Source organism: Melozone crissalis, unplaced genomic scaffold (genome assembly GCF_028551555.1).
Source record: "Melozone crissalis strain CALT ecotype California unplaced genomic scaffold, PUWL_Pcris_2 ptg000041l_1, whole genome shotgun sequence".
In the NCBI taxonomy this organism is placed as follows: Eukaryota; Metazoa; Chordata; class Aves; order Passeriformes; family Passerellidae; genus Melozone; species Melozone crissalis.
Window position 1 is genome coordinate 10,030,236 of NW_026535819.1, and position 16,197 is coordinate 10,046,432.

At 47.3% G+C, this 16,197-nt stretch overlaps 1 protein-coding gene across 1 annotated transcript in view; it reads right to left on the reverse strand.

The window, feature by feature from the left end:
* Positions 1-16,197, reverse strand: part of PNPLA7 (patatin like phospholipase domain containing 7) — a 135,528-nt gene that overhangs the window by 39,690 nt on the left and 79,641 nt on the right. The window contains exons 23-26 of the mRNA XM_054283911.1: positions 10,937-11,000; positions 10,332-10,500; positions 9,079-9,261; positions 7,351-7,469 (exon numbers count right to left, since the gene is read on the reverse strand). Coding sequence (XP_054139886.1) covers positions 7,351-7,469; positions 9,079-9,261; positions 10,332-10,500; positions 10,937-11,000 — 535 coding nt within the window. The remainder of the gene's footprint in view (positions 1-7,350; positions 7,470-9,078; positions 9,262-10,331; positions 10,501-10,936; positions 11,001-16,197) is intronic.

Here is a 16,197-nt window from a genome sequence, read left to right on the forward strand (position 1 = left end):
TAATTAAGGGCCAATCACAGGAGCAAGCTCAGGGACAGATTCCCTGGACTCAGAACTTTGTTATTCTTTCTTTTCTATGCTATTCTATTCTTAGCTTAGCAGTCTCTGCAACTTCTCTTCTTATTCTTTTTAGTATATTTATAATGTATTATATATCATATATCAATAAATCCAGCCTTCTGATCATCAAACAAGATTCTCATCCTTCTCTCACCCTGGAGACCTTCATCAGGTCGCTGTAATAGCCCCTCCATAAACACTGACCATGGCACTGCACCCAGCCAGCCCAGGGGCTCAGCTGGGCACCCTCTGCCTGCTGGAGTGAAGAGTCAACCCCATCAGAATAACTGGATGCCAGGAGGGTTTCAAGCAAATTCCCCCCACACATCCAAGCCAGGAGGCAGCAGCAAAAATCCATTTCCATTCTGAGATAACACCATCCTGCTGGAACCCCAAACAACTCCTCCTGGTGATGGTTTGTGTTTCTCTTCCCCCTAAGTGCTCCAGAGGCATTTCAGAGCTCCAGAGGGTGACCTGCCCATGCCCACAGTGTGCCTCACCAAAGCTCTGAGGCTTTCAGCCATTCCCTCAACCCCTCAGCCCCATCAATTCCCTGCCTGTCCCTTCTCCCCAGGGACTGAACCCTTCAGAGCTGCCAGAGGCTCCAGGAGCTGCCCTTCCAAACCTCTCCTAGCCAAGGGCACAATGAACAATGGCTTTAGCAACAGTTTTGTTCCATAATTTACTTCAGAACAAGCATTTTCTCAGGCTGTTTTCTGAGCACTTCAGGAAAAAACACAACCCTGCATCCAATTTTTCTACATCTCAAGCTGCCAGCTCCGTGTCCTATGAATTTTAAGCACTGTGAGGCAGACACTCCAAATGAAGGGCATACCTGTGCCCCATTATAAACCACTGGAAACAGCATTAAACATTGCCACGAATAATCTATTTGCAAACCTGGTGCAGCCCTGAAGCTCACTGCATGATCTGGAATGATTTCAAAGCCAAGTGTGTTTCTGTGGACACACAGGGACACACCAGGATGGCAAAAAATTGCCATTTTTCACAATAGGTGAAAATCTCACCATTTGTGAGAGGACTTGAAAGCAAAGACTGAGAAAGGAACTAAAGGGCAGATGTAAAGAAGACAAGAAGGAATGAGTGTGGAGTAAAAACAGTGCAAAGAAACTGAGAAATCTCAAGGATTGGAAGTGTTAGAAAGGGAAAAGAGACTTGGAGACTGGCAGACACAGTCAGGTGGGGAAAAAAAAAAGGGAAAATATGTTGCGTATTATCTAGATAGAAATGGAGGAGTGGAGAAGTTCTCAAGATATTACTTTTATGCTCCAGCACAAGGAACTGGTCATGACAGCACTTGGGCTCCAGAGACCCAAGATCCCTCCTGGTGCCCCTCACCAGACTCAGTCCATGTTAAGTCCTGAACCCAGCAAAGGAGCTGAAAAACATTTACTGTGTCCCAATTTATGTGAGGAACATCAGGAGCCCAGGAAACTCCCATGGGATTTTCTTTCATCCCTTCTGTAATCTCTGTATTGAGTGTCTTTAGGATCCCACAGGGGAAAGCAGTGCTCTGTGTTTCTGGCAGTGTTTTCCAAGTGTTCCTCTGGAGCTGCCTCCTTAAGGCAGCAAATTCCTCCCCTCTCCTCCCTCACACCCTGAGTTCACATTGTCTGGGTGCTTCTGGTCAGGTTTAATAGTTAAGAAAGTAATTGGCCCCATGTTTCCAGTTCCCTCCCTGTATTTGAGGGTCAGTGATCAATCCGAGGAGCCCACCAGCCCCATCCCAAGTTGTGCAGCTCTGCAGTGGCAGTTTTAAACAACCTCCATGCACACACTTCTCCTCCTGATAGGGGTAAAAAGCCTCCTATCATCAGTTACCTGTCTTAGCTGAGGAATAAGAATTAATCTCCCTCAACTGCTGGAACTGATTCCAAAGCACCTGCACCATAAAACCTCAGAGTGTCCCCAGGAGGTTCTGTTACTGCCCAAGACTGAACCCCAGGGTTTCATAACCACAATGCAGGAAAAGGAGCTGCAGCCTGGGAAGGGAACTGTCAGCCCATGGGAGCAAATTGTCCATGTCAAGGACAGCGCTTTGTCATTGGAGCAGCATTTCCACCTCAAATTTCAGCTTTTCATTCTTCAGATGTTGCATTACACACTGGAAGTTGGGCTATGAGGTGTCAATTCTCCCACTGGCCCCCCAGGCAGCCCCCTCCACCCCTTGGAGCCAAACCTTGGTCCTGACCCAGGGGCCATCACCTTTATTAGGCCCTAAAACCCTCACTAAGCTCTGATATTTTCTGTGCAGTCTCCCCTGTTTTCTCTCCTGTGTTTCTCTCTGCCTTTGTGGACCATGGAGCAGAAGATGACACTGCACAAGGAATCTCAGCTCTTCTCCACAGCAGCAGGGCTGAAAACAGAAACCCATGCTGCAAAACCTTCCCATGCTGCCACTTGACCTTGGGAGATCTAAACACAGCCCCAAAAGGCAGAGGTGCTATTTCCACCCTCCCTTCCTTGCAGCACATTCCTCAGTCATTACCACTGTTACATTACCACATTACACTGATGAGAATTTAAATGCTCATTAATTCTGTCAGCTTGTCAATTTTTCCTTAACAAATTCAAGCAAGGGAAAGAACAGTGGCTTCATGACTCTTGTCAGGAAAAAAAGTTGATGAGAATTTCACAGGAGACAAGAAAGAAATTTCTTTTACCTGCAGTGACCTTCTTGCCAAGCACCAGACCTGCACCATGCAGTGCAGAAGTGAAAGTTTCTCAGAGCTAAGATGGCAAAATCCAATTAAGGAGAAGGCATTGAGCATCTAAGTAACAGGGTAAGCACCAAACCCTGTCTGTTACCAATTAGTATGAGAAAAGGACAGAATTAAGAAGCAGCTGCCCTCAACCAAGATGGGATGACAAGGGCTTTGCTTTAAGGCTCCTCTCCATGTTAGAGTAACAAACCAAACAGAAAAACAAATCAACCCCCAAAACCTGCTGGTGTTTTCATTAATCATTTCTGACTCCACACATGAGCATACTGCAGATTCAGCTTCTGCACCCTGCCAGCTCGGCCAGCACTTCACTGCAGGCTGTGGAATTAAACTGCTGTGTCACCAGCCATGGAGCAGCAGCACCAGTCCCTGTGCCTGCTGAAGGCAGCCAGAGCTCCCCAGACAACCTGGGCAGGAATATCAGATCTCACAGCACAGCACTAACTTGCCTCAAAGTGTTTTACATGGGTACATCAGGCCATCAATCCCAAAGCTGATTCCTCTTTTAGCAGGCTGGAGCGGGGGAAGCAGCACAGGGTTTGTTCCCAGGCAAGAGCTCCTCACCTCCCAGCCACACTTGCAGGCTAAAAGCACCAACAGGCAGAAAAGGAACATGATCTTCTCAAGTTCTCAAAATCTGTTGCAAGTTTTCCCTTATGGTGTGTTGGGAGCTTTGCATCATTTCTGCCCTGATTGCTCAGAACACAAAGGGGCAAAACCCTCCCAAGTAAGGCTGCCACACTGAGCTCAGCTTCCAAACAGAAGCTCCTGGAGATGCATGTGAGCATCCACCACGTCCCCAGGTGGCTGTGGGCACGTCCCACCTGCTCCTTGCTTGCCCCTCTGTACCTGTGCATCCCTTCCAGGCACTGCATGCAGCTCTGCCATCCTGCCTGTGCCAGGGCTTTGGTAGGACAAACAAATTCCTTGTGCCTTCCTGCAGAACAGATCAGTGTCTGGGCAGAGACAGGATTGACAGTTTTTACTCAAAGTTGCCTGAGTGAGCTGGAGCTGCAGCCAAACCTCACAGCCACAGCAAATCCTCCATGGTTTATTCTCCCTGCAACCCCAGAGTCAAACCCAGAGTGCAGGGAGAAAATGTGATCTCCTGAGAGCAGAACAATTGAGATCTGCCTCTCAGGGACTCTCCCAGCCTCTTCACCCCTGGGTAAAGGCATTGAATAGCAAGATAAAGCCAGGCTTTAAGGAGCTCAGCAGCAGCCCATGAGTGACCAGCTGCCTGTTTTTCCTTTTCTAAGAGCCTGGAGTGTGAGCACCCTGCACGTGGCACAGGCTGCAGCAGCACAGACAGACACAGGAGACAACAGGAATGTTCATCAGACACAGAGATCCCATAACAAAAAGGGCAAAATTTGCTTCTCCTACACTGCTGCTTTTATCCTCCCTTTTCAGAGAGCCAGAGCTGGAAACAAAGGAAAGGCAGAAAGGACAAGTTGCTGAAATAAGCCACCTGCCCAAAATGAAATGGTCTGAGCCACATCTGTAGAGTCAGCAAGAAAAAACTGTGTGCAAAAAAACCCAGCTACTTGACACACCAAGTGCTGAGGTGAGATAATAAGTTTGAGAAGAAAATTAAACAGAAAGAAGAGAAATTACAAGATGCCCTGAGGAAATATCTAAAAATATGCTTTGACAGCAGCTCCTCAGGAGAGGTTGAAATGCTCAGGGTGGGATGTGCAGGGACAGGAGTAAAGATCCTGTGGGTCCCTTCCAGCTCAGGATACTCTGTGATTCTGAACAGCTCAACACATTCTTCTCCCAAAGCCTTAAAGATTCCCAGATAGTTCTGTAATAATTATTTACTCCCTAGAAATTTTAGTTTTCAAACATCTTTGCTGAGACAACCACAGCAAACCAGAGAAGGGGTGGGCTGTACGTGGGAGGGCTAAAGGTCAGGACAATTATTTATGGAAGGTTTATGCCTTTGTTGCAGGGCTTGATGTGTCATTATTCTTGCAACTCCACCTCAGAGGTATTAATTTCCTAAACCCAAATCCCCTTTCCTTCCCTCAAACTCCACAAGGTTTCTATCTAAAATTAAGTTAGCGTTTAACAAAAGCAAAGCACTGTAATTTTAGAACCATATCACTTCAAGTTGTTTTATTTTTATGCTGGTAGGAGAAAGAAAACCTTTAGTTCCTATGAGCCTTTTGTCATGACAAACCACAACGATAATTACTGGGAGGCTGCTCTTGCTAAAACCTGTCACTGGGAAGCCAGACAAACATTCCCAAAATAACAACTAAATAATTGATATTACTGGAGTCACAGAACACAATGCCTTGAACAAATACCCAGCAGCCAGCCCCTGTCACTGTCACCTCTCCCTGCCTGTGTGACCTGCATGGTTCCTGCTCTGAGAGCAAGGCGGGAGGATATTCATGTAATTATTATCCCAAGGCCATCAACAGTCTGTGCAGAGACCCACAAAGACATTCTCAGTCTGACTGTGCTTTAACCACAGGATGATTTTAAGTACCTAATCTAATCTCTTGAAATTCCCTTGTTAGTAGAAATGGGCAATCTAAGAATTTATTTTGCCCTTCCAAAGGCAGAGGTTCAGAGTAATTCTGAATCTTTACATGGTTAAGAGCAATTTTGTCTTTTTCCCAGTCTTAATTATATTCTCACTTCGAAAAATCTTTATCTAACCACAATTTAGATGATTATTTAATGACTAGAACAGCATTCTGTACCTTCCCAGGGAAAACACAGTGCTCACACCATCCCTGTGCCAGCCTGGAACCCCTGAACAAGCATCTCAGTCTGTGGCATAGAAAGTGTTTCAGAGAAGGAAGAAACATCCCATTTATTTAAATATCCCATTTATCCACTCTGCCCGATTTTAATCCTCTTCAAGTCCTCCCCATTCAGGATGCAGAAATGAGCAGAGTGATGGCTAATGGCCCATGGCTTCTTGCTGAATGGGTGATGAGCATCCAGAGACCCCAAAGCCAACACAGCAGCAGAGCAGCTTTGCAGAGAGGGACAGCACAGGACCAACACAGTGACCCTGCTCCTCCTTACCTGGGATCCTGCACCCCTGCAGGTGGGAGCTTGCAAATTAAGTAGTAGAATAAAAAGAAACAAAAAACAAACAAAAAAAATAGTTTGGCAAAAATTACAGCAATGTTAGAGAAGGAAGGAAGGGAAGGAGCAAAATGTGCTGCCAGCAGTACAGGAGTGCACATATTTAGCCTGACACAGGCTCTGGTAGAGGCAGAGATATCAGCTGGGAACAAATAACAAAGCACAAATGCTCTCTATCAGCACATGAGAAGCCTCCTGAGATACTGAGATAAAACAGAAGCTCCCCTCTGCTGTTCTGCTTTGTGTCTCCACAGGACAGAGCTTGTCTCAGAAACGAAATCCTGAAACCAGCCCAGGTGAGGGGCTGTGAAAGGGAGCAGGATGAAGGCACCTGTGAGACACGGAGGAACCAGCCCTGGCTGTGTCAGCCCCAGTGACTGCTCAGGAGGAGCTGGCACAAAGGAGCTCCAGCCTTCCCTGCAGCCACGGCTCCCCTGAAGCACGCGCTGGCCCAACGACAGAAATGTGATATTTCTGTGCTCTTAAACAGACAGACTGCGTGCAAATTAGGGGGTTTATTTTTCTGAGAGCTGTATTTCAAAGCACTCCTTTAAAGCAGGGCTTCAAGAACACAGGGATGGAGACAACGAAGGCGGCGCTCGCTTGAGACAAAGGGCGACTCAATTCTGTCTCAACAGAAAACTCTCCAAGTAAAAAAGGATTCCAAAGAAAATGCCAGCAGTAATTTATTTCTAAAGCTCACTGGGGTTTCAGATGGAATTCTAACAGAGTGCTCAGCACACACCCTGTCCTTGTGTCTGCAAAAACACACCCTTCCTGTAAGGTAAGGCTGTCAAAGTGTATGGGTACCTGGGGGTTTGGAGGATTATAAAGATGAGAACATTCTCCATTAGAGGACATAATTCCTCTTACTGGTCCAACTTTGAAGAGCTTTGAAATACTGTAAGCCATTTCCTAATGTAAGAATCCGTAAGGAAAAAAAATCCAAAGTGTAGGCCAACAGAAAGAAACGTCATCTTTGGTGCCCTGGTCACCTCCTGGTATTAAACCATTATGAGAGGCCTCAAGAGGTCCCACTCATGTTCCTTCTGCAGAAGTTCTGCACAAACCCCCACAGCAGGCTAAGTCTGTGTCATTCCTCAGTGTCTCCTCCCCCAAATGCTGCCTGCAGAGCAGTGCTGGTGTCCCAGGATCTGTTACTCTGAGGGATCTGCCCCAGCCCAGGGACAGCTCTTGGATCTGGGATGCACCAGCACAAAATCCTAGAGTGGTCTGGATTGGGAGGGACCTCAGAGCCCATCCTGTCCCACATCATGCCACGGGCAGGGGCTCCTTGCCCTGCCAGGCTGCCCAGAGCCCTGCAGCCCTGCCAGGATGCCCAGAGCCTGTGGAGCCCAACCAGCATGCCCAGAACCCTGTGGAGTCCTGCCAGGCTGCCCAGAGCCCCAGGACAATGCCCAGGACAATGCCCTACCTGGCCCCTCCGCCGCCCAGCACCAGCGCGATGGCGTTGCCCGTCAGGACCCGGGCCAGGCGCGAGAAGTCGGAGTGACGGTCTGGAACCTTCTGGAACACACGTTCATACATCTCCACCTGCAGAGGGAGCCAGGCACGGTCACTGCATGGGCAGGGCAGCCAGCAGCAGCCTGCTAAAAGATGCTGCAAAGATGAAATTGGAGCTTCTCTCTTGTGCAGGAATGCTGGGGGAGCTGGGGCTGCTCAGCATGGAGAAGACAAGGCTGGGAGGGGACATCACCCCTGTGTGTCCCTGTGTGCAAGGACCAGACCCAGCAATGGCACCAGAGGAACAGGCAGGAGGTGATGCCCAGGAGCTCCACCTGGACAGGAGGAAGAATTTCTTTCCTGTGCAGTCACTGAGCACTGGACAGAGACCAGAGAGGCTCTGAGATCTCCCTCACTGGAGATTCTCCAGGTCTGTCTGGACACCATCCCAGTGCCTGCTGCAGTTGAGCAGGGAGGTGGGACTGAAGGAGCTCCAGTGGTCCTTTCCAGCCTGAAGCTGTCAGTGATTCTGTTACAGCTCTTCTTCAAAGGAACAGAGGGTTGTGAACCACCCAAACAGTTCTAGTGGCCAGTGGCCTCTCTGAGTCTTTTGTAGCTGCTGGGGGTACTACAGAATTTCCTTCAGAGTTTCTTTGTCACTGACATGTTTCATGAAAAATCCTTTCCTTAGGATTTTTCCTCCTGAGAAGCTGAGAGACCTCAGGAACAAAATGTAAACAATGATTATCTGCTGCCGTGGAATGCAACAGGTGCATCTGGGATTGGTCTCATGTGGATGTTTCTAATTAATGGCCAATCACAGTCCAGCTGTTTCAGACTCACTGGTCAGTCACAGGATTTTATCATTCCATTTTTCTTCTTAGCTAGCCTTCTGATGAAATCCTTTCTTCTATTCTTTTAGTATAGTTTTAATATATAATTTACTTTTAATATAATATATATATATATATCATAAAATAATAAATCAAATCTTCTGAAACATGGAGTCACATTCTCATCTCTTCCCTGGTCCTGCAAACACCATCACACTTCTTCTCTTCCTTGACAAAGATTTAAAGTTCTTGGGAAGCATCCCAGACTGCCTCTGCCTCATGTTTAGCACAGCTTTGGGAAGCACAGGGATGCTCCCAACAAAAAGGACTCTCCTATGGCCTGTACACAACTTTCCTTGGGACTCTGAAACAGTGATTACTCTTTCAGAATATCAAAAAGCCAAGTCTGCATCCATAAAGAAAACCTGGCCCACTTATCCCTGTTCCCTAAATCCAACTGAGGCCAAACAGATTTAGAGTGTAGTCTCATATTTCAGTGGGACTCCTCTAAGAAAGATCCTTTGTTAATAATAGAATGGGTTTGTTAATAACAGAATGGGGTTTCCTTCCTTACAGGTCTCCAAAATCAGTTTCTACAATTATGGAGATGATAGCTCAAATTATAATGAGAGCCAGAATGAGACTGCTGACTATGGCAGGCCAAGACTTTGTAATTATCTATTTACCTTCGAAAAAAGATTACCTTGATTGGGCTTTGCAAAATTCAGAGGATTTGCAGAATGCATTGTTAAATCTGTATGTAAGAACATGGTGGACTATGATTAGCCCAGATCCCCTTTGACACACAGATTACAGATCAGGTGAGAGACAGCCAGGGAGCAGGCACCAAGGCAGGAATGTCTTACCAGCTTGGGCAGGCTCCTTTTGGAGAAGACTCTGCGTGGGCAGTGGATGTGCAGGTGGGCAGAGCACCAGCTCCTCATGTTGAGCCACTCGACGGTGCGGGACGGGAGGGGCCCGTCCTCCTTGTGCAGCAGCACCAGCTGCTTCTGGGCCCTCACTGCCGTGTTCTCCAGCATCCTCTCCAGCTACAGGGACACCCAAGGGAAGGACAGTGAGTCCTGGCTGCTCCAGCCTCAGGGTGAAATACATCCACACACACCCACACCCCTGTTCCCACCTGAATCCCGCTCTGCAGTCACAGCCCCCAGACATGACTGATTTACACAACAACACTGTTAACTCTGGGCTTACACAGCACACAGAGGCCTAAAATCTGCCAAGGATTCAAACCGGAATGTTTTTGATTTAAACCAGGCCATTAAAAGCACAGCATAGGCAGGAGCTGCTCCTGCAATGGGAGATGCTGCCCAAATCAGATTTGAGCCCACAAATATTCAGTGTTTTTTCCTTTCCCTTCCGATCAATCCACTATTTTCCTCTTTGCATTTCTGATTTTGATTTTTTTTGTTGTTGTTTTAGGCAAGTGCTGGCAGCTTGTTCTGTCTGTGCTTCCTGCCTCCCACATCCATGCAAGAAGAGCCCACACAACAGGACACACACGAAAGCTGCACGTGGGACCAGCCCAGGCTCTCTGCAGGTCAGACTCAGCACTTCACCATCCTAAAAAAACCCACCTGTGATCCCTTTTTAAAATTTCTTGAAGAATTTTTGTCTGGTCAGAAGACTTTGGTAATAAAATATAAAATCATAAAAATAGATAGTAAGGGGGAAAAAAATTACAGCTTAAGATCTGTAATAAAATATAATAAATAATTCATGCACTGCAATTTAGATCTACTTTTTCCTAAGCACACACCATGAATTTCATCCAGGCAGAAAAGAATTTCTCCCTCTGTGTGGAAGCCCAAAGAAATTCTGGGCAGAAACACAAAGCTTCAAAGCAATTTTTGATTTACCATTGACCAAAATGACTCTTTTGAGGAAAAGAACTTCGCTGGAAGTACTCCTACATAAAACTTGCCATCTCAGAGGATTCTCATGCAATTCTTTTGCTATTCCTAACAGGCATGTCTCAGGAATATTTCATTATTTATGCCTCACTGGGTGTTAAACCCAGGAAAATACATGATTGTGAATCAAGCTGCTTTGAGCTGGGCTGTTCCCAGTGCCAGGAGGGGAAGGAGCAGCTCCCAACCTCTCCCACAGTGGGCTCCTGGTCCCCCAGCCCCACGATGAGGATGCAGTCGGCCTGGCGGATGCAGCGCTGGGTCCAGGGGGTCAGGGTGCTGTCAGCCTGGTACAGCACAATCCTGTGGATGTCCTCCTGCTGGCCCAGCCAGCTGGTCAGTCTGTACTCGTGGATGCTGGGGACACACAAGGAAAACACAGAATTCAATATCACAGCTCTCAAGAGAAGAGAGGGAATCTTGCACAGGGAGAGAGCGACATTTCCTGCTCAGCCAGCATCTGCTCCCAGCTCCTGCTGGCTCTGTTTGTCCAGGATTTACACCATTAGACAAATACCAAGGCAGGAGGATACAGTGATGCCTCACTTCCACAGCATCCCTAAGCATGAACACACTCAGAGAAATTCAGCTTTTCCAATTTCACAAGCAAGAAAGTAACTGGGAAAAACCCACCCACACCTGCACAAATACTTCTGAAACATTATTGTCTCCAACACCAGGAGCAGAAGGCCCAGGGTATGTTAGAAGACAGGATTTTGTTCCCAAACTCTGTGTATTTATAAGAAAAGCTCAGTGTCTCTGCATTTCCCTGAGCAGTGCTGAGGGCAGGTACCTGTCGAGAGCAGCAGAACCCAGGCGCTGTTTGATGTTGTCACTGGTGAGCAGCAGGGCAGGACCTGGGGGAACAAGGAAATTCACCTGTGAACACCTCAATGTGAGCTCCTGGAGAAAACTGCCCAGAGTAGCTGTGGCTGCCCCATCCCTGGAAGTGTCCAAGACCAGGCTGGACAGGCTTGGAGCAACCTGGCATACTGGAAGGTGTCTCTGCCCATGGCAGGGGGTGGAATGGGATGGATTTTAAGGTCCCTTCCAACCCAAACCATTCTCCAATTCCAAAAGTTTGCTTTGAAGGTAGTGATGGATCAGTGCATTGATCAGAGCTGGCACAAAGTCTTCACAAAAATTCTCACACTTTTCTAGGAATACATCTTCCAATTCTCCCTATTCCCAGAGCTCTGTTACTGCATTAGTCACAACCTGCAAGCTCTGTTATCCCATTCCTCAGGGTCACATAGGATCATGTGGAATGGTTTGAGTTGGAAAGGACTTTAAAGTTCATTCCATTCCTTGTGCAGGACACCTTCCTGAGGCCCAGGCTGCTCCAAGCCCTGTCCAACCTGGCTCTGGTGACAGCTCCTACTGCAGCTGCATCTTCACCAGCTCAGCATTCAGAACAGCACAGACCTTTCCAGCCACAGGAAGGCCAGGGTCCTGCTTCCAAAGAAAAAAGCTGTTCCCTCCACCTTCCAAAATACAGAACTTGTTCATCCTGCATTGAACCACCTCCCCAGGTGAATCCTCAAGCTCTCTGCAGCATTAGTACTCCTAATCCAACATGCCAACAGGAACCCCAAAAACATTCCCAAATCTGAAGGGCACAGTCAGACTCCACTACAGACAGAGATACATCTGGCAACAGCCTTAGATCTGAGCTGAATTTTGGTGTACATAAAGCTTCTTGCAGGCACTTTAGTTTAATTTTCTTATTAGCAATTCTAATGCAGCAGCAATTCGTGCCATATGTGGTAGAAGTTGCAGAGTGACTGCAGCTAAATTTAAAAAAATGCAAAGAAAAGAAAACTTCAGGGAATAACTGCACACCTAGAGAAAATATTACCTGTTTCTTGCTGAGAGAGAAATTCACATTTAAAAAACATGACAGAGCAGTTGCTTTTTATTCATGTTTTCATTGTGCAATCTCTCACTGTTTCATTAACAACAGAACTGAAATTTATGTACTAAATAACAAAACACTTCATTATGTGAGGAGTCTCAAGGCAAGGTTATAATGTGATCAGTAAAAATCAAGGAACTGTGAACAACCAACATGGGAGAAGGTCACAAATTCACATCTCTGTGTTCAAAAAGCAAAACCCCCAGGTACAGATTTGGAACTGGGTGTCCTGACCTTCAGGGCCAACTCATCTCCCCGGTCCTAGGTTACAAATGTAAGATGTGGCTGGAGCTGTGTGTTCTATCCCCATCTGTCAGACTGGGGCAGTTCTCTGCTGTCCATGGGGCAGTTGTTTCTTTCTCTCTCCCACAGCCAACCCTCCCTCCAGGAGATCTCTGCTGTCCATGGCCACTGAGTGTCCCTGCAGGGCTGATCCCATTCCAGCATCCCATGGGGAGATGCTGCGCCCAGGGCAGGAGCCAAGCATTCCTGCCTGGATCCAATCTGAGCCTGGCACAGCACAGCAGCCTTTGCCCCCTGCATTGCCAGAGGAGCAGCTTTCTGCTGCCCTGCATGGCCAGAGGGAGCCCAGGCCCATCTGCAGCAGCCCTGGAGCTGCAGAGGAAAACTCCCCCCTTGTGCAGGATCCCTGCTGCAGCAGAGCCACAGCTGGCACTGCAGGAGGGCTGAGCCCCCATGGGATGGGGCTGGGACACCTCCCTGGCACACAGGGGGCAGGGACTGCTCTGACTCTGTGGGGGTTTTTTTTGTTGTTTTGTATTACTGCATTTGTATTTAAATTTTCCTAGTAAAGAACTTTTATTCCTACTCCCATATATTTGTCTGAGAGCTCCCTAATTTCAAAATTATAACAATTTAGAGGGAGGGGGTTTACATTTTCCATTTCAAGGGAAGCTCCTGCCTTCCTTAGCAGACACCTGGCTTTTCAAACCAAGACATCCCCCTAAGTCCTCAAATCCTGCTGCAAAGGCTTTACTCTGCTTTAATTGACTTTACTCTTAGAGTTGCAGAAGTTCCCAGGTGCCATTTTCCATCTTGTACTTTCCAATACCCAAATAACATTTGCTCTTCGCTACACTGATTATCAAAGAAGATCAAACAAAAATGGACAAAAATATCCCATAAGCAGAGACCAAAAGATAAAGCTGGTGAGAAAGCAGAGAGAGAGGAGGATGATTCAAGAATAGAATTTGACTTCCCCATCCTCCCATGAAAGTTCTGGAAGTTGGTTCCTGTGAAAGAAAGAAGTCTCAAGCAGAGGGAATGAGCAGATCTGGGTTTAGCCTGCCCTTCCCTCCTCCCTGTGCAGCTCCTTGAGCCATCCCACAGCAGGGAACAGCCCCAGTGCTGGGGTAGGGGGTTGTCACCACATCTTTAACCCTGGCAGATTCTTTTATCTGACTCACTTTCAACTGGTGTCAGCTTTGAAATGGCACAAGGGATAAGAGAGGTGTCCCAGAGGGAATACTGATGGCACTACACAGGATGGAACTGCAAGGGACAGAGTGCAGGGCAATTAGCAAGCATTCAGCAGCACAGTGATCATCAGTGTTCATTAACATGTCAGAGTTCTCAGTTAAATAGAAAAGACAGGTGGATTAAAATTGTATTCCAGGACATGTGGCTTACAAAGCTTTCTGGCACTGGTGGAAGTTTAGTAGGAAAAAACAGCTTGGAATGCCACGTGAGCTGAGGAATGCAATAAAAATGCCAAGTAAGAGAGCCAACACCAAGGGAACTGTGTGGGCACCTCTGCCTGTTACCCCCTGCCCTGGGCACTGAGATCCAGCAGCACCAGTCCCTGGTGATGCTCTGGGGCCCAGGCTCCAGGGGGACACCATCAAAGCCAGAGACCTGCAGCCAGTACAGCTCTCATCCAAGGGGAGAGGCAGAGTTTGTAGGGCTGGGCTGGATCTTTGTGCTCCTTCAGCCAGAGGCACCTTGGCTGTGGACAACATCAGAGAGACTTAAAAATCATATCCAGACCTCACTTGTGATGCGGGAAAGCAGCAGTTCAGAGAACAGGACACAACCAAGGGTGCCCAGACAGAGCCTGGCTGTGCCAGCTCAGGAGGAGCCTGCCCAGCACCCCATCCCTCCACGTGCCAGGGACACGGGACAGAGATTCCCAGACCTTCACTCATCCCCAGCACGGAACACGGTGATGCTTCCAACAGAACCAACTTGTTTTGTCTCAGAAATACCAACCATCTGCTCTGCACTCCCAGTTTCTAGCAGGCTCCCAATTAATCAGCCATTAAAACCCCTCCATTAATGAGACCAAGAACACCAACATATGTGAGCTCAGAAAACAGAACCAACAAAAAGTGTTATCTCAACTAAACTGGTGCGAGCAACCAAGTAATGAAAAAATATCATCCCATGCTGGAGGTTCAAGGCCAGCTTGGACAGGGCTTGGAACAAGCTGGGATAGTGGAAGGTGCCCATGGCAGTGGGTGAGATGGGCTTTAGGTCCCTTCCAACCTAAACCATTCCATGATTCTGTGATGATTCAAATCCACAGCCCTTGAACAGCCACACCTGCAGGCAGGAGTGACCAGCCCAATGTGTCACTGCATCCTCAAAGGGGCTCTGTCACAGTCACACACCTCTAAGCACCCCCTCCCCAAACCTGGCACCAGCCTCATGGGCAGCTTCCAGCTGGAGCTGGCATCAGGGACACATCCCTGCACTCCTCAGTGTTCTATTAATGGGATCAGAACAGCTCAAAGTGAAGAGCAGGAGAGGTGATGTGAGGTAACATGAAATATTCCTGCAAGCCCTGTGTGTGTCTCTGACAGCAGCCAGCAGCAGATTGCTGGGGAGGAGAATCAGAGCAGGAAAAGCTGAGTGCCATTCCCTGAGCCTCCAGCTACCCACAGCCTTCTCAGCCTTTTGGATTTCTCGAGCCTGAGGTGGTGACTTTCAGTAGCCTGGGGGATTTTTCAGTCAGCCAAGAGCTCACAGGGATCCTGGAGCCCAGGTTTTCTGTGCTTCAGGTGAGAGAACTGCCTCACCCCAGGCCCAGGGATTGTGGTTTCTGGGAAAACTTCCTGGAGCATCTAAAGCTGTACTCCAGGGCCATCTGTTTTTCAGTACAAAACTAAGCATTCCATGAAACAGGAGGGAAGGGAAGGAAAAGCTGTCAGATGCCAGAGGTCTGGTTCATTTTATCTGCTAACAAACAAGGGCACTGAAGAGAAGGGCTGCAGCAAAGCTTCCAACCTCTTGCCCCAGAGAGGGGAAAAAAAACCATCACAGAAGACATAAAATCTCCCTTTCTTGCCAGTGAGCAAGAGACTCACTTTGGTCATTTTTCCACAAAACACCAAGGGATGCAGAAGCAGGAGTACAGGTGTCCTAGCTCTAAGTCTAATAAAACATGGACCAAGAGTGGCCTGGAGAAATGAGTGGCCCAGAGGGCAGAGAGTGATTTCTGAGGCTCAGAAATGGTTTCAAATCCATCTCACCAGAAAAACACACCCACATCAAAAGACAAGGCCAGTACAATAGACACTGTGGAAAAATTTCAGCAGAGCAAATTTACTTGCTTGGACTCCATTAAAAGAAAATTTCCTTTTGGCCTAATAAAAGTCTCCAAAATTATGTGGCAAAGTCACATAACTGATAAATGAGTTGGATGTCAGAGGATCTTGTCCAGCAAAAAAATACTAAGTGGTGCCAGGGTTCAGGCACCACAGTGAACATTTCACATTTAAATCTAATCTGTGTGTAAAGACAGGCAGAACTGTAATTAAAAACTCCATTAAATTATTAGCAAAGATTTTTCAGTGAGCTGTCCAATACATTATACATTTTTAGAACTGAAAAGAAGGCAAATTTAAAGGGCAGAAAGGAATGAGAGAGACACATATGTTGGATTTGAATCTCTCCCTGCTTTAGTTTGAAATTCTATGAGATCAGAGGGCTCCCACATAGAACCAGAATTTGCACAGCCATGTGGTGTCTTTTAGCTGGTCTCAGGAAAGGAACAAAAAAATAGTCAGGCAAATACTTTTGAAAAATCTGAATACTGCAGAAGAACTTCTTATCAAAAGATGCTCTCAGCTCTACCAAGATTAAGAGGAAAATAATAAAAATAGGCATCATGAACACTG